The 18,919-nt window shown below is 39.3% G+C and overlaps 1 protein-coding gene across 3 annotated transcripts in view; it reads left to right on the top strand.

The window, feature by feature from the left end:
• Window positions 1–17,447, top strand: part of VMP1 (vacuole membrane protein 1) — a 131,194-nt gene extending 113,747 nt beyond the window's left edge. For all 3 annotated transcript variants that reach the window (XM_024127912.3, XM_024127913.3, XM_024127911.2), the window contains exons 11-12: window positions 13,769–13,871; window positions 14,981–17,447. In XM_024127912.3, coding sequence (XP_023983680.1) covers window positions 13,769–13,871; window positions 14,981–15,124 — 247 coding nt within the window. In that variant the 3' untranslated portion in view covers window positions 15,125–17,447. The remainder of the gene's footprint in view (window positions 1–13,768; window positions 13,872–14,980) is intronic.
• Window positions 17,448–18,919: the final 1,472 nt, after the last annotated feature.

Raw genomic sequence — 18,919 nt, 5'->3', positions numbered from 1 at the left:
CCACTGGTAATCTTTCCAACTTCCAGTCAAAATGTAAAATATCCTGTCTCAAAATATCTTACAGTTTAGTTGAAATGTACTCATATCAAGTGATTTAAAATTCTAAGGCATGTGGATTTTTTAAATGCCTTTCCTCTCAATTTTTATGTTGCCTGTGTTCTCATCTCATTTTCCAAAGTTTCTACTGACTGTGAATGGAAAGGTAGCATGCTAGGTGACTATTTTGTATGCTCTCAGAGAAGATTGAGGGAAGGCCTACTTCTCCTTAAAGGAAGTACCCATTTCTTTACTCTCTGATCAGTAAAACTTACCTTTTATCAGGACAAAGTTTTTCATCAGAGATTATACAAATAATTCTTGAGGGTACTATTTATTAAACATAGTGAGCACTTTACATACAATTGTTATTACTATTTACTTCTTTTTTTAAAATTTTTTATTTTATTTATTTATTTTTGGCTGCATTGGGTCTTCGTTGTGGTGTGTGGGCTTCTCATTGCGGCGGCTTCTCTTGTTGCAGAGCACGGGCTCTAAAGTGCAGGCTCAGTAGTTGTGGCACGTGGGGTCAGTAGTTGTGGCTCACCAGCTCTAGAGCGCAGGCTCAGTAGTTGTGGCACACGGGCTTAGTTGCTCCGCGGCATGTGGAATCTTCCCGGACCAGAGCTCGAACCCGTGTCCCCTGCATTAGCAGGCGGATTCTTAACCACTGCGCCACCAGGGAATCCCCTTACTATTTACAGTTGCAGTCCTGTATGATCAGTATTTTCCTCTCTTTTAGTGATAAGGAAATGGACTCAGAGTGGTTATAAATAACTCACTTATATAATTTTTTATTTTAGTCTTAACTTAATAAAAAGTGTATCAGACAATATGTAGTCTTTTGAGACTTTTCATTTATTGTTATATTGCTAATATTGTGTGCTGCTGAAATTGCTCATTTTGACCGTTATATATTAATTATTCATCCACTCTCCCATTGATAGACATTTGGAATGTTCCTTTTTTTTTTTTTTTTTCCTTTTTTTTGGCTGCTTTGGGTCTTTGTTGCTGCGTGTGGGCTTTCTCTAGTTGCAGCTAGTGGGGGTTACTCTTTGTCGCGGTGCTCGGGCTTCTTATTGCGGTGGCTTCTCTTGTTTCGGAGCAAGGGCTCTAAGGTGTGTGGGCTTCAGTAGTTGTGCTGTGCGGGCTCAGTAGTTGTGGCTCACGGGCTCTAGAGCGCAGGCTCAGTAGTTATGGCGCACAGGCTTAGCTGCTCTGTGGCATGTGGGATCTTCCCAGACCAGGGATCAAACCCGTGTCCCCTGCATTGGCAGGCGGATTCTTAACCACTGAGACACCAGGGAAGTCCCTTTTTTGCTGTGTGTGTGTTGGGGGGGGAGGTACGCAGGCCCAGCCCCTCCGCTGCATGTGGGATCTTCCCGGACCGGTGCACGAACTCGTGTCCTCTGCGTCGGCAGGCGGGACTCTCAACCACTGCGCCACCAGGGAAGCCCCCTTTTTTGCTGTTTTGAACAATGCTTCTGTGAGCATTTCTTAGTGCAAGATAGATGAGCACATAGTGGAACCTAGAATATGATAAAAGGGACAACACAGAAGAGGGAAAAGGTGAATAAAAGAGAGACTGGACATAAGCAAGATAACCCTTCACTGTGATAAGTTAACTTAGTTTTGTCTAGGGTCAAATTTTGTCTAGGCAGGTGTGCCTGTGGCCTGCCATGTCAGGCTACTCACCTCCCCAGGTGTCAGGGAAAGAATTATTTAGTGTTGACCATTACATCTCTGGTGGTGAGGTTTAGGATCAGTTTTATACAGGTTTGAATGCTATACTGATGACTGAAAGAAATATCCCTTTTCCCAAACGGCTTCTAGTCTCAGTGTAACTATGGAATGGCCCAGCTATCTAAGTGTGCCTTTGGACTGTGGTATTTTTAGTATAGTATATCATGGTATGACAGTCCTAAGGTCCCAGAGAGAATATAAGTCCTACGTCCAAAATTTATTGTAATTTTAAGAGTAAATAATTCCCCTCCCTTGACCAGAAATAATTATTTGTAGATTTATTTCTTGGACAGTTTTGGAAAGTAATCATAAGTATCACTGGGTTTAGGGAAAGGTATCCCTATTACCTATTCCTAAATCAAAGGGTTTGTCTAGTTATATATGAAAATCTGAATAGATGTAATGAATCAGTTACATATTCTGAAAGGTTAGAACAGATAATAGTCTTGAAAAATCCTTTTGGTTTATGGTATGTTTGGCAAGAGGACAGAGAAAAGGTTCTGAAAAAAGATGAGGCATGTAATGGAGTTTTTCACTCTCTGATACCCTAAGCTGAAATAAGTCAGAGGACAGAACCAAAGAACCAGGGAACTTTAGAGCTTCAAAGGCATTACATTTGTTGCAGTCTTTCTTTCTTTTTTTTTAAGATTTTAAACTTATTTTTATTTAATTTTAGATTTTCTCCAATGAGAGAGACCTGGACATATTTCTTAAAGAGCATGACCAAGTCTAACTTTAAAATCATGATTAAAATGACATGTTCCGATATTCTCACCAAATAGAGGATGAGAATTCCCAGAAAATAACATTAAGCATATGACTTGTAACAAACCATATGCAGAACATTGGCTCATTGTCAGGTTGCCAGAGTCTTATTGGAAGACAAAGTCCCCAGTTTTACCACACAAGAAAATTTCCATAACTCAGTCATTGAACTCGGGGGATGGGGTTGGCTGGAGCAGGGACTTTTTACCAGATACAGAATGTTCCATGCTCTTCTTTGCTGTCTCCTATTTCTAAGTTAACTTGACGTTTGACCTCAAGAGTCGGACTTGCCTGTGGCAAGAGAGATCATTTTAACCAGTGAGTAATTAAGTGCTTGAACCTTAATGATGTTTCTTGTTCCTCACTCTGTAAGTGGTCAGAATGAGCTATATTGGTCTGGACTTTTTCTTCTACAGAAAGAAAATCTATCCTTTCATTTTATTTTATTATTATTATTTTTTTTTTTTGGCTGTGTTGGGTCTTCGTTGCTGCGCGTGGGCTTTCTCTAAGTTGCGGCAAGAGGGGGCTACTCTTTGTTGCAGTGCGCGGGCTTCTAATTGCAGTGGCTTGTCTTGTTGCAGAGCACAGGCTTTAGGCGCGCGGGCTTCGGTAGTTGTGGCACATGGTCTCTGTAGTTGTGGCTCACGGGGTCCAGAGCACAGGCTCAGTAGTTGTGGCGCATGGGCTCAGTTTCTCCGCAGCATGTGGGATCTTCCCGGACCAGGGCTCGAACCCATGTCCCCTGCATTGGCAGGCGGATTCTTAACCACTACACCACCAGGGAAGTCCCTACCCTTTCATTTTAAAATACACAAACCTGGTTTATGTATTTGATTCTCTTTGACTTTTTTTGATCATTGTAAAATAATCAGAAAAAGTTATGGAAGTGTGGAACACAAATAACTGTATTAATCGGAGGAGGATACAGAGGTTTTAAGACCCCAGCTGCTGAGAATCAGTTGTACATGCTGATTTTAATATAATCTTCTGTACTTCAGGTAGAAAACTCCTTCTTTTTCATGTCCTCTTCCTGTAGTTTATCTTCTCTTTTGACTCTTAACTCCTCTGTATTTTTCTTATAGATATTGGGAGGCAGAATAGTTAAAGGTTAAAGCAAGAACTCTGGAGTTAGACTGTAAGGTGAGAAATGGACATTGTATTAGGAAGTTACTATTAACCATAATTAGAGCATTTCTGTAGAATGATGAAAACTAAAACCCAATTATATTAACCTACACAGTGGGTAGAGAAAAAGTCAGGCCAAGGTCATACCTGCCACATTTTAAGTGTTCTTTAAATATTTGTTGACTAATTGAATTCATTTATTCATTATTAGGAGAGACCTCTGTGTATTTTAGGCTGATGGAAATACTCTGGTTAAAAGCTAGAGATGGAAAATACAAATGAAGAAAAGGAAGGACGTGGGTTGGATATAACATTTAGTAAGCACTCAGTGTGCCAGATGCTTTACATTTGTTTTTATGAATATGCATAATAAAACCTATAAGGTACTTACTATCACCGTCTTCATGGGGAAACTGAAACATATTTAAATTCATGTAAATGGTAAGAGCTGTAAGGAGATAGGATCAAAAGCCTGAGTGGTTTGATTTATTCTCCTTAACCACTTCTTCCTTCAAAACTGGAATGAAGGGACTTCCCTGGTGGCACAGTGGTTAAGAATCCGCCTGCCAATGCTGGGGACACGGGTTCAAGCCCTGGTCCGGGAAGATCCCACATGCCTTGGAGCAGCTAACGCCATGACCACAGCTACTGAGCCTGCGCTCTAGAGCCGGCGTGCCACAGCTACTGAAGCCTGTGCACCTAGACCCTGTGCAAGAGAAGCCGCTGCAATGAGAAGCCCGTGCACTGCAACGAAGACTCCCTGCTCGCTGCGACTAGAGAAAGCCCGCGTGCAGCAACGAAGACCCAGTGCAGCCAGAATTAATTAATTAATTAATTTAAAAAACTGGAATGAAGATTTCAAGATCTTTTGAGGTGGAAAAGAGGGACATTGAGAGAGTGCTACAGAAGTCAGTGAGGTAATCTTGAAGTTGGAGATTTGGACAAGAGTGCTAGTTTCAGATGGCTGCCTCGTGGATGTGATAGGGAGCCAGCATGAGTTCTTTCTGTCTACTCTCCTTGTTCACACTTGTATTGACCCGGCACAGCTGAAACTAGTTACTACCGGTGTTACTTTGAGAAACCTACTGGGTTTTGTACTGCAGGTTTAAATGCATTTTTTTTTCCCTCTCCCTCTCATCACCCTTCTAGATTAAGTTCATTTAGGGCAGAGATCCTGGCTTTTGTTTTTAAGGTTATCTACTGCATTTAGCGAGTAGAGTAACGGTTGGAGTAACTAGATTTATCTTGATGAGTTTAAATTCCTTTTCAATACTGTCACTTTTTTCACTCACAATCAAGCCACTTTGAATGATATAAAGGCCAGTGAGCTTCCGTGCTATTTCACCTTAAATTTGAAATTCCGCAAACTATTCTTTATTCTTGACCTTTGGGTCTGCGGGTCCCTGTTGCTGATTTCTTTCTTTCTTAGAACTCAGTGGGTCATCCAGCCAGCCGCAGACTGATTTGTCACCATATAAAGCTGCCATCAGTCTGTCATTTTCTGTAACTGAAATCAGTTGATTTTTAACAGGGTTTTGTTTTGGCAGCCAATCACTTTTACTTGGTTCTTATAGACCACTTCTTTAGCTCTGCCCTCATTCGTTAACATAAATGCCTGTTTGGCTTCTATTGCTCAACTCAAAATTCTGAAATGAGGTTTTGTTTTCAAAAGCTTCCCTTTAATTATAGCGTATTTCAAAGAGTATGTGCTAATTGTAAGGAGATCTTACCTTCATCCTGATTCTTATAGAAAACAATTCCAAATGTTCAAAAGCAAGTGCAGGGCTTCCCCGGTGGCACAGTGGTTAGGAATCCTCCTGCCAATGCAGGGGACGTGATTCGAGCCCTGGTCTGGGAAGATCCCACGTGCCGTGGAGCAACTAAGCCCGTGCGCCACAACTACTGAGCCTGCGCTCTAGAGCCTGTGGGCCACAACTACTGAGCCTGCGTGCCACAACTACTGAGCCTGCGTGCCACAACTACTGAAGCCCGTGCACCTAGAGCCCATGCTCCGCAACAAGAGAAGCCACTGCAATGAGAAGCCGGGGCACCACAAAGAGTAGCCCCAGCTCACCGCAACTAGAGAAAGCCTGCGCACAGCAACGCAGACCCAATGCAGCCAAAAATAAACAAATAAATAAATTTCAAAAAAAAAAAAAAGAATAGGGCTTCCCTGGTGGTGCAGTGGTTGACAGTCCGCCTGCCGAGGCAGGGGACACAGGTTCGTGCCCCGGCCCGGGAAGATCCCACATGCCGCGGAGCGGCTGGGCCCGTGAGCTATGGCCGCTGAGCCTGCGCGTCCGGAGCCTGTGCTCTGCAACGGGAGAGGCCACAACAGTGAGAGGCCCGCGTACCGCAAAAAAAAAAAAAGAAAGTGCAATTGAGGGTTACTTTATTTGAAAGACGCCTATGATAGAAATATGCTGTGAGGCAGTAGAAACAGTACACCTGATGTTTCTGGATAAAGCAGTGATCTTCCTTCTACACAGCCTCTAGGAAACTGATGGTGTCATGTGTTTATAATTCTATTCAGCGCACAATGGACTAACTTGAGTACAAAAGAGGTTTTAATAATTTGAAAGGGGCACAGCTGTGAATGAAATTAATGATGTTTTAATCCCAAATCCTGAGGTCGAATCACAACGAATTTTAGATGGTGCCAGAGACTATCAACTCAAACTTGTATATATGAGAAAGCCCTAGATTTTAACTCTTTCATTTCAGTCACATGGGATTACTGGATCCCATTTTTACTGGGTTAAATGTGTTTATTTGGGCTTCCCTGGTGGCGCAGTGGTTGAGAGTCCGCCTGCCGATGCAGGGGACATGGGTTCGTGCCCCGGTCCGGGAAGATCCCACATGCCGTGGAGCGGCTGGGCCCGTGAGCCATGGCCGCTGAGCCTGCGCGTCCAGAGCCTGTGCTCCGCAACGGGAGAGGCCACAACACGGAGAGGCCCGCTTACCGCACAAATAAATAAATAAGTAAGTAAGTAAGTTTATTTGAAGCCAACACCAGTTCATTTACTTGTCATATTCCTGGGTTAATGGATTAATTAGGGACCAATTTATATCTTTTTTTCTTTCTCTAATCTCTGAGGACTGAAAGGCTATGAATATTAATGGCTATTAGCATGATGGCCTTTGGCTTCTTCAGAAAGATTGTTTGATAAACTACCTCCCCTCTGCCTTGCCTGCCTCTTCTCCTGAGCAGTCTACCTAAGGAGGAAAGACGTTTTTTTTTTTCATTTGCAGGGAAATCTATCATGGTTGAATCAGGCCAGGAGTCTGAGATCCATTCTGAGTCACTATGAATAGAGTTCTAGTATTGGTCGGGGCCCCAGGGAAACTGGTGGTTAAATACTGTGAGAATCTTTATCAGACAGGAAATGACAACTCATTAAAGTACTAACCGTTAAGCCTGTTTAGATCCTGGCCTCACTGCCCAGTGGGGGCAGGGCCGGGGGTGGGGTTGGTTATGGCAGTGTGGTGTTTAACTCTACAGTGTTTGACCAACATGTGCACATTTCTGAAAACAAAGAATTATTTATAAGACTGTTATCAAGAAAGGGACTTGCTAGTCCATCTTGTCCCTGAACTTCTACCTACCGTCATTGCCTCTTTTGTTCAGAACACAGATCAGCATGTAATGGAGGTGGGATAGGGAGGAGCTTTTATTTCATACCTGAAAATATATCCTACCAGTACCTTCATTGTAAAATTTAATCTCTTTAGCAGAAGAGCTTGTAGCTTCAGTCTAAAAGAGTCTGTTTACGGCTCTACTTACTTCTCAGCTCCCAGGCCAAATCTCAGTTGATAGAATTCTCTGGAGTCGGAGGATAAATTTGACTTATTGATTTACAGACAGTGATCCTCATCCAATCAAGAAAATTCTAAAGACCCTGATATTCATTTAAAACATACATATAAGTTTAACTGTGGGCACAGGATTTCAGTCTCTTGAGATTTGGCTATTTAGGTTCTTAAAGGCCCTCTTTATAGTGGCCTATAGGAGCCACTATAAAGGATGGAAGGATGAGCAAAAAAGAGACACTTAATCTGGATCTTAGTAGAAATAGCTTTCTTTTCTCTAATGTGTTACCTAACAGTTTTGCCTTGAGTTGGTCTGCTAACTAAGCCTTAAGATATTTTTGACCTTTTGGGAACAAGGTATAGTATCTGTACCCCTTGCATTTTAGTTTCCTGGTCTAAACCAGTGGTCTCCACCATTGGAGTGGGACTAAAATAGAACTTCTATTTATATTTATTTTCATCTTTGTTATTTTCTTTTTTGTATATTTTTTGTAATGTACATAACATTATTATGGTAGTATATGTACATATAATTTATATGGCTATACATACGTGGAGGATATAGCTTACCATCAGTCTGATTGGCACTCCCTCAATCCACATGTCAGAAGATCACAAATCATGGATTACAAAAATAGGCTAGGGTTAGAGTAAGAGTTCCATGGTACAAAAGGGGCTTACAGTGGGCATGCTGCAATTTATTGTTTTTTCTATGTCCCATTAATCAGAAATATTTGCTAGTGATAGCATGGAAGCCGTCATAATTAGTAAGACATTTAGTAACAATTTAAAAATTTTTAAGATTTCATCCATATTTTATCCATTTTAATTTGTATTTGTACATTTTACTATTTGCGTAAGTAATATACTTATATCAAAAATGTTCGCAGACCATTGGTCTAGGCTCCTCTGCCCTTAAAAGCTGCTTTTGGTGCTATCAAAAAGTAGTCTAGGGCTTCCCTGGTGGCGCGGTGGTTGAGAATCCGCCTGCAGATGCAGGGGACACAGGTTCGTGCCGCGGTCCGGGAAGATCCCACATGCCGCGGAGCAGCTGGGCCCGTGAGCCATGGCCGCTGAGCCTGTGCGTTGGGAGCATGTGCTCCGCAACGGGAGAGGCCACAACAGTGAGAGGTCCGCGTACCACCACCAAAAAAAAGTAGTCTACTTCAAAAGATCTCTTTTATGCTTTCTGAATTATAGCAGCAGTAGACTTGATTAAACCTTTCCTTTCCCTTTCTTTTAATACTACCCCTGACCTGAATCTTCTTCTAAAAACATTTTCTCACATTTATAAGCTTTCTGTGGTTTAACTAACCACACCCTGAGAGTGTTATTTCCATGTTCTGATTAATCATTAGAGGAATGTTAAATAAATCAGCCTCAAAGTACTGCACAAATAGTAAAACGAAGGTTAAAAAAAATTTTTTTTGCCCATACTTTTTTTTTCTAAGAAAGATAAAGTCTTACTGCCCTATAGCCTTACTAGGAATCCATGTCAGACAGTATGTTTTCTGGAACGCCAATGATATGACTTACACAATCACATTAATGCTAAGATCTTCAAAAAAAGTGGTTAAGAAAGCAGAGCCTGTATTAAAAATTTACCTTATTAATACCTGTTTAATTCCCATAGGCATTTCAACTGCTTAACCTTTATATAGGCCCTGTGTAAATAGGGCTAAACAAGACAAATCAATTTTTTAAAAGTTTATGTTACTTCTATGTTTTTAAGCACTGTGCCCCAGTTTTATGATGGCACATAATAATAAAAAACACTCATCTGGGTGGAAAAATCCAAACAGAATCATGAACAGGAAAATTTCAGGTCTTTTAATAGCAAGTCCTAGATTGATGACTATGTCCGTGATGAAGAAGAGATTCAAAGTAAATCAAATGGTGTGTTTTTTATATCTGGTGAACCAATTTGTTTGAGAGTTACAAAATTTGAAAGGAGTCCCTTGAAAACAGAATAACAATGACCGATGAATTTTTTGGAATGGGTGTATGCTCATAAAATGAAAATTTAAGCATTGTGAAAAACTGGAGTACTCACATCACCCACTCTATGCAACCTCTGCCAATTGTGATGCTTCCTCTGGTAGATTTTCTGGCTTTTTGTGGGAACACAATGCAGACCTTTATTTATAATGAGTCAGTATGGGGAGAGTTTAAAATACAGATTTCTTATCAGATAAGTGATTTCCACAAACAGAGTCACAGATGCATTAAAAAACAGAAAAATAATAGATTTTGTTTGCATAATGGTCAGGGCCCTTGACAGAATTTTGCAAAGAAGTTTGTCTTGTTTTTATTTTAACACATACTTAGGTATATAAGCATGGCAAAATATTGTTCCCATGAAACCACTTTTGAGCTCTGAGTGGGTTTATTAGACTTCCGTGGAATTTTTTCTTTACTTTTTTCCCCCTCTTTTGTTTGCATTTTCTGAGGTGTTTTGTTTGTTTCCTTATTAAAATCAGTAACAAATGTTCAAAAATTGCCATTAGAATAACTTGTTGGAAATTTGTTTCTTCATGAGTTATATTATCTGAAAAGTGTTTGTGTGTGCCAAGAAAATAAATATCAAGATACTACTATCCACAAAAATTTTTTTACCCACTATGCTGAAGGTCTACAGCAAGGAAAAGTGGATGAGATCAATTTTATTCTTGCTTTTGTTTTCCTTTGTTTTTTCTTTTCCTCTTTAAGGCTTTCTCACCTAGAGAAAATGGCTGTTTACGGCTAGTTTAAATATATTTAAATCCAACCACTGACTGGAAGATAGTAACTCTAATACTTTGAACTTAATCAGCACCTAATGGCAGATGGAGAACTTAAGCCACCTACCATGGGTTGAGATGAGGGTCCTTAGCCAGGTGCACAAGGTACTCTGAATTTAATGGCTTTCAGAAAATGGCATTTAAGTCATTTCCTGAGCCAACTATAAAAAGACACTGAACTGTGATGCAAGTTATTCCTTCCTCATGTGTGTACCTTAAATTAATCCTAAATGTCAGAATGGACTCTTACTTCCTGTCTGCTGCTTGAAAATAACTTGAGGGATGAAGTCGTGAGATGGCGTTATTGTTTTCCTTAAATGTATGTTAAGAGTGAAAACTAATTTCAATTTTTATCTAAAGAACTTAAAGAACTTTCGTATTAATTAAGAAAACTTTAGTATTAGAGTGCTTTGTATAAGCTGAGGCATGTATGGCCTTAAGCCATTGTTTGTAGACATAGAGAAATGAAAATAAAACTAAAATTTTGATGAATATATTTTAAAAATTAAGAAGACCTGACAAATAATTCATTGTGTAACACTTAATACCTAGTTTTCAAATATGTTAACTTTTTAGATTTTTTCAGATCATGTGGCATTTGTTCATAATAGTTTTGGTTAATATATTGCTGTAAAAACTTTTAACTTCTCTATTTTCACCTGTTCCTAGTCTCTTATGAAAAACTGAATCTCCCATCCCACCACCAAAAACTCTCTAAAGCATGTAACAAACACCATAGCCCCTTGAAAAATTAATCTCTGCATTAGCCCAAGATAATTCTTTGAAAGTTACACATCATGTAAATGTGTAATGACATATATTCTCTATCAGCTAAAAAAGTAGGTCTTAATGGACTTACAGTGGCAAATCATTTATGGTTTCCAGTTATTTTGAAGGGAATCTAGAATGAGTGTTGCCAGTCCCTTCCTCATTCCCCTCAACAACAACAGCAAAGTAGAACCTTTCTACCATTGGGTCTTGGTTCTTAATTTTCTCTTTAAATAATGGCTTGACCCTGGAGCCCAAGAATGATTTGAGGAAAACTGTAAGGCATATTTTTGCTTAACTTCAGTCTGAAGTTAGAGGTCTGAAGAAAGAACAAGACACATAATGGAATCCAACTCTTGGAGGACATCAAAAAGGGAATTTTCAAGTCATTTCTTGTACAACCTAGCTGTTCAAATAAACATACAATCATTTCAGCCTCTCTAAATGTTTTTTTTAACTTTAAAAAAAAAAATGGCTTGACTATAGCCATCCTTGGGAGTTTAAAATAATGACATAAGGTATTGTTATTAAGGGTGAAAGAATCAATTTCTGGGAATTCCCTGGCAGTCCAGTGGTTAGGACTCACTTTCACTGCCGTGGACCTGGGTTCAATCCCTAGTCGGGGAACTAAGATCCTGCAAGCTGTGCCTGCGGCCAAAAGAATTTCTGAAGTAAAGTTCTTATAAATCTGTAATCTTCAAAGCCAATCTTTTTGTGCATTTATTTCACTGGATTTTTTTTTATATTCATGTGGTTTATTTCAAGTATAAGTGGATGAGCTATTTGCATTCCTTTATGCATTATATAAAGAACTACCCAAGGGAAATCTGTTTTAAAGAGAAAGTTTGTACTATTGTTGCTCCTTTGCAGAAGAATCATTACTAATAAACAGCAACAGAGCTCAGAGACAGCTCTTCGGGTTTATCGTACTAATGTAAGGCCACGTAAAAGTCTATGAGAGGACTTAACCCACAGTCTCCCTCCCTTCTCCGTCTTTTTTTTTTTAATATTTACTTATTTATGCGGGATCTTTAGTTGTGGCACGCAGGACCTTTTTTTAGTTGAGGCATGCTGGATCTAGTTCCCCTACCAGGTATCGAACCCAGGCCCCCTGAATTGGGAGTGCAGAGTATTAATCACTGGACCACGGGGGAAGTCCCACTTCTCCATCTTTGATGTCTGTCATACAGGTCTTCTGGAATCATCAATGCACTCATTGCCTCTACTACATATGTCTATCCAAGCCTTTTTACATATCCTTCAGTATTCATTAAAGGACTTTTTAAACAACTTCACCCCACACTGATCTCCCTTTTTTCCCTTCAGTTTCTTTGGAATATATCTTCTGTACCAAAAAGTTGAGAAATTTATTATTGATTTATACATTCTTTTGTTTGCAAATCAGGTCGTGTGTGTGTGTGTGTGTGTGTGTGTGTGTGTGTGTGTGTGTGTGTGTGTTGAATCCCTGTAATGATTTTAAGTTCTTGGACATAGACTATTTCTTGCAGTTTTTTTCTTTCCCCATAAGGGCATGGTGGTTGATAATTAAAAGGATCAAAGAAAAGTGTCAGCCAGGAGTTATGTATTTGTTCACCTCTTGTAAATATAGTAGCAAGAAATTTCTCTTCCTCTACTCCTGCTTTTTGTTACAGAAAGCAGCAACTGAACTGTTCTAGAAAAAGGGCAGTGAAGTTAATTTAATACTTACTTTAAAAAGGAGAACATAAGGCACTGTTGCAAATACATAAAATACCTTTTGCTGGCCCCAGGAAAAAGATTGGGCTCATTTAGCTTTTAGCCCTATTATTATCAGATGAGAAAATAAAGGGTATAGAAAATAGAGATGTTTGGTTTTCTAAGTTGCCCCAAGTTACCATTTTTTTAAAATGCCTGCAAGCATTTCTAAAACGGGAGCCTGGTACCTAACAGTTGCCAAACCGGTTTAACAGCACTACCTCCACATATTTTAGGTGAGAGGGAGCTCCGAGTACATAAACTTATCAGAGATCACTGTCCCAATCATCTCAGAACAAGTTGTTTAGTAATGTACTGTAGTTTCTGTGCAAACCATCTACCATAAACCACGAAGTGATTCAAGGTTCGTAGTTCCTTCTTTGTTCCTTTGTTAATCACTGACTTCTGACTAGTGGGAGGTGCCTCCCAAATTTGCTAATGCATTCTTTTTGGATAAGGATGACGCACAGATTGTCCTAATAAGGACTTGGATTGAGAAAGGACCGCCCCCTCTGAGAAGATGGGACAAGTCAGAGAGAGGGCGGGCAGTTTCTTTTTCAACTAGGGATGACACAAGCATAAGTCATTTCCTTATTAATCGGTTCAAACCAGTTCTTACAGGAACTGGTGGTGATAAATTTGAGACTTCTCAGAAGTCATTCATTTTATTCTTTGTACCACACCAGTGAGCAGCATCAGCTGAGAGCTGGCCTCACTCTGAGAACTAACTCTTCTACTAGAAGGGACTCTCAGCTCCTATTTTCTTCTTAAACATTTGGAGGGAGAGCCTTTTCTCCTTTATGGGGTTGTGAAAGGATGAATTCTGATCCACTGAAAAGAGTTAACAGGATTTCGCCAGCTCGGCTGATTGTTGTTAGTTTTTTTCCTCCTTCTATCTAATCCCTGCTTTTTTGAGTTGAGGCGGTAAGTGGATTTTTCTTTAACATTTTTCCTGCTTTTCTTCCCAAATGTATCTTTTTGCTTGGGTTATTGTACCCTGCTTCCAGTGCTGTCCCTGGCATAGGTCCATCTCTGCAGAAGCCATTCCAGGAATACCTGGAGGCCCAGCGTCAGAAGCTTCACCACAAAAGTGAAACGGGCGCGCCACAGGTGAGACTTTCCTCTATCTTCTTCTCTTCCCCCCACCCCCCACGGTTTCAGGGAGAAGTTACATTCACAGCACTCACTGGCATTTTTAGGCAAATGAGTGAGGTTGGTCAGTCTTAGCAGAAGTTTGAGGCTCGGTTTACTCTCTACTGGCAAATGTGCCTTTGTCTAGATCAGAAAATGTATTGATAGCTTCTATTTTGTACATCTTCTCCCAAAAACAAGCCTTGGGCTAATGGAAAATAATGGACCTGTTATGTAGAATGAGTTTTTACCTTGATCCTAAATGATTTATTTATAAGTAGCGAGTATACTTTCCAAGTGGATTAAAAAGTTAAAATTTATAGCATAACAAAGTATTGGATTTACTGAGTTCATTTGAATATCTTTCTTCATTTTTGCTCTATTTTTCTTTTCACAGATGGGAAAATAATTTTTTTTAATATAAACCAAAGCTGTTAACATAACTGAACTTAAAAACTTAATTAAATTAAGCCTGCCTTTTCTATAAACAGTTCTGCAGCAAAGGAAATGACTAGAAGAGGATGAGTAAGCAATAACCTGAAATGGGAAACTTGAAGGAAGCATAGTGTTTTTCTTGTTTGGTTGGTTGTTTTTTGTTTTTTGATGGCCTTACACTCTTTACGTGGCCCTTTGCTGCCCTCAGTTGACCAAACATGACTCCAGGAATAGATAACGTTTATATTTTAAAAGCTGCTCCTAATCCTGGAACAAGAATATATACACATGTAACTATCTTGACACTACTCTCTGCACGTATCTCCATGGTGACTTCAGATAGTAAGATTTAATCTAAGAATATGTAGTGAATGATAAGAGATGACTTCACACTCAACCCATTCTAAACTATATGAATCAACATTGACTTTATATCTAACAAAGTGAAATCTTAATAGCTGGGTATAAGAAGGCCTGAATGTAGATTTCACAGTAGCTGAAGACACAAGACTTTTCATTTTTAATTGTTTAGGCTTTATAAGTTGTAAGCTCCAGGTTCTCATTGCTTTCGTTAAAACATGGTAGGTGGTCCCCTTTTTACTACTGAACTAATGAAGCATTTCTCGTGGATTGTTCTGCCTTTCTTCCTGCAGGGAGAAAACTGGTTGTCCTGGATGTTTGAGAAGTTGGTTGTTGTAATGGTGTGTTACTTCATCCTGTCCATCATTAACTCCATGGCACAAAGTTATGCCAAACGAATCCAGCAGCGGTTGAACTCAGAGGAGAAAACTAAATAAGCAGAAAAGTGTTAACTGCAAAAATTTAAATGGACGGGTTCTGCCTTAAATTGGGAGGACTCCAAACCAGGAAGGAAAATTCCCTTTTCCAACCTGTATCAATTTTATTTTATTTTTTCCCCTGAAAGCAGTTTAGTCCATATCTTGCACTGACATACTCTTCCTTTGTTAAGGTAAGGTATCCACCGTCAATTCAATCCAAATTGTATTTTATTAGGGTGGCATGTGATATTAAGCAGCAAACTTAACAAAAACTGGCCTTCTATTTGTTACTTTCAAAGGCCCACATGGTACAATTAAAGAATTCCGGACACCAAAAAAAAAAATGGTTCCTAAGTATGTCAAATATGTCAAGCTTTTTAGGCTTGTCACAAATGACTTCTTTGTTTTTCTAAGTCATCAAAAGTGTATATAAAGTATACTAGATTGGATAACAGTCTTGCATGTCTATCATGGTAAAATTTAATATGCCATCCTGCCCAACCCTTCCTCTCCCACCTTTGAAAAAAGGCCATTTTATGATGCATTGCACACCCTCTCGGGAAACTGATCTTTCAATTTTGAGACAGTATAAGGAAAATCTTGTTGGTGTCTCGCAAATGAGCTGACACCATTTTTTATTCTGTATATTTAGAATGAAGTCATGAAAAAACTTTATAAAGACATCTTTGATCATTCCAAAATTGTGTCCGTTTTCTTGAGCGTTTTGATACTTTTACTTCCTTTTAGCTTCTACCAACTAAATGCAACCTTGCCATATCCACCTACAACCGCAGTTCCTTAAGGCTTCATTTATTTGCATGAAAGGGCCACCACCAAAGCATTTTTTGTTGGGCTGGAATTGGGCAGCTGGCTACACACTGCTGAAATGGCACCTTAGGGACTGCTATATCAAGGGGACTTCTTGGCTTGTGAAAACAGGAGAGATGATAGTATACAAATCAAAGGACGTGGAGAGAAAAATGACTCGTTTTTAAAAAAAACATTCTCATATCTGTTAATTTTTAGCCCAGCACGTACTCTGATTTTAACAGACAGAAATTTACTTTTATATGTAACCTAATTTTCTTGCCTTTCTTCAGTAAGTGTTTTGTTCTTTTGTGATTTTTCCTTTGGGATGTTTCTGGTTGAACTTGGTCATTTTGTTTTGCTTGGGAAAAAAATAAACAGTTTCACTTTTTTCCTTTAGGAAAATTGGTACTGACATTATGTTGAGTGTAGAATTGGGTTTAAATCTCAACAGGCCAGAAATGCCTGGTTTGTTTGATCAAATCCTGCCTGAATGTCTGCTTGTTTTGCCTACCGTCGTGACATCTCCATGGCTGTACCACCTTGTCGGGTAGCTTATCAGACTGATGTTGACTGTTGAATCTCATGGCAACAGCAGTCGATGGGCTGTCTGACATTTTGGTATCTTTCATCTGACCATCCATATCAAATGTTCCCATTCAAACATTACCGAGCATCATGGTTTACGATTAAAAAAACTGGTCCTTAGGTCTACTGGCACTTTGAATCTTTTATGCCATGATATTGTAGCAGTATCATGAGGATTCTGTGGAAAATTGGGATAGTCTCTGTGATCAAAGCTAAATAAATAAAGGACAAGCAACTGCCTTGTGGGTTTTGGAAAGGTTACTTCTTAACAATCTTTTTCCCCTCACCCAGAAACTTTCTAGCAGTATGACAGTTACTTACATGAAAAGCAGTACCCAAATGCTTTATTTTAAACAGATTCACATTAACCAGTATAATTTTTTAGATTCTTTAGCGTTAGTATAAGTCTCTAAATCAGCTTCCAGTTGTGTTTCATCTCCTTCACCTGCATTTTATTTGATGTTTGTCTGAAGAAAGGGAAGAGGAAAGCAAATATGATTTGTACTCTTTGTACTAAATCTTTGGGATTTGTTGGTAAATTTATTTCAGGGTAAAGTGTAAGAAAAACAAAGACTTGTTTCTTAGGCTGAAGGTCTAAGTGATTTATAATACATTTGACTTGTGATGATGGCTTGTTCACTCTTTCAAATGAATTTGCTTTGAAAACAAATGAAGAGCAGCTCTCCTCCTTCCCTCCACTAAGTGTTCAGGTGTGACATGTTCAGGTGATTCTGCTGGATTCCAGCTGGAGCAGTGTGCTACCCTTCTGTTCCTGCGGTTGGTTTGTTCCTTTTTTTTATCCACCAAAGTGGACGCAAACAACATGATCCCAAAGACATGCCTAGTTAATTCCAGCTGATTGGAGACCAGAAAATTTGTAAATGGATGGTTTGATGTTACTGCAAATAAAAGAAAGGGCCTGGGAATTCTTTTGATTCCATCTCTACTTTGTTTAAGTCTCATTTTGTGCCTTAAATATCTGCAACGTTTTATCATGTCTCAACTCAGTGACTGACAAGCAACACAATACAGTGCAACACATCAGGGTTTATACCCTAAAGTACTGAGGAGCACCTCCCCCTAGCAATGAATGCCATGTGGGAACTTGCAGTGTTTTCTGTATTCTCTGTATAACCATAATCCAGAGTGTGGGATTTAGAAGGAAGGGAGAATTTTAATTTCATTTGGACAGTGGCCACTATTTCCATTCTCTAAAAATCCAGAAGACAAGGCTGGAAGTAACATTGCTGAATTACACTAGTTAATTCAGTGTATATAGTAGCGGGTACTCCTTACAAACAAACCCAGCCTGTGTTCCCAGTGTGCTCAGTGCTGTCTGTAGCTTTAGTAGGACAGCTTGAGGCTTGTTACTCAAAGTGACTCCTTCAGTACAAATTACTCATTAAGCTAAAAAAAAAAATAACTGATTGCCCTCTTGTAAACTGCGGTGAACTGTGTTTTGACTGACCGGTGTGTCAAGAGCTCATGGAGTCCCCTTTTTAGCATCAAAAAACTTTTCCATATATTTTGAAACCCGCCATTTGCCTCCATGTGCATTAGTCTGTTAATGATGGTTTAGATTTCTGCCTCTAACATAATGTGACCTTGGGAAAGTTTTTAACTGAGCCTAGATTTCATCTATAAAAATAGAGATATATAGCCAGGTTGTCCTAAGGATTAGATCAGATAAAATGTAAAGAAGCTGTAAATGTCAGTATGTTACCAATTTTTTAATTCATCAAAGACAGCATTTGCTACACATGTAAGAATTTTACAGCTTTGCATTTACTCACTTCAAAAACAAAAGTAGGATTTAAAATGCTGTCTGCGGCGACTTCCCTGGTGGTCTAGTGGTCTAGTGGGTAACGACTCTGTGCTCCCAATGCACGGGCCGGGGGTTTGATCCCTGGTCAGGGAACTAGATCCCACATGCTGCAACTAAGAATCCGCATACCACAAGGAAGATCCCGTGTGCCGCAACTAAGACCCAGTGCAGCCAAAAGAATAAATAAATAAATATTTAAAAATAAGTAAATAAATAAATGCTGTCTGCATATATGCCCTCATTTGGGAGTAGATATGCTCTGTCTAAAGAAGTTATTAACTAAATCCAAGATACAAATTAATAAAAAGAACAGCAGAAATTGAACTAATGACTTGATTAGTAAGACCAAAACCTTCTTAAATCTAAAAATAGCTCTCCAGGCCTCTCGGCTTCTGAGATGGCCCCACACTTTGTAGAGTGTGTTTCTCCCATGGCCGCTGTAGCCTTCTGAGACGGACTGTGTTCTGTCTATGGAATGTGCATCTCTCTAAATAAATAAATCCACTTCTTACCTATCAAAAAATAAAATAAAAATAGGCTCCCAGCTAGCCTAGTTAAGGTACAAAGCACAGATACACAACATTTACTATGAA

The sequence above is a fragment of the Physeter macrocephalus genome, chromosome 14 (genome assembly GCF_002837175.3).
Source record: "Physeter macrocephalus isolate SW-GA chromosome 14, ASM283717v5, whole genome shotgun sequence".
Classification (NCBI taxonomy): Eukaryota; Metazoa; Chordata; class Mammalia; order Artiodactyla; family Physeteridae; genus Physeter; species Physeter macrocephalus.
Note: the sequence above shows the minus strand (reverse complement) of the source record. Positions and strands in the feature narration are given on the sequence as shown.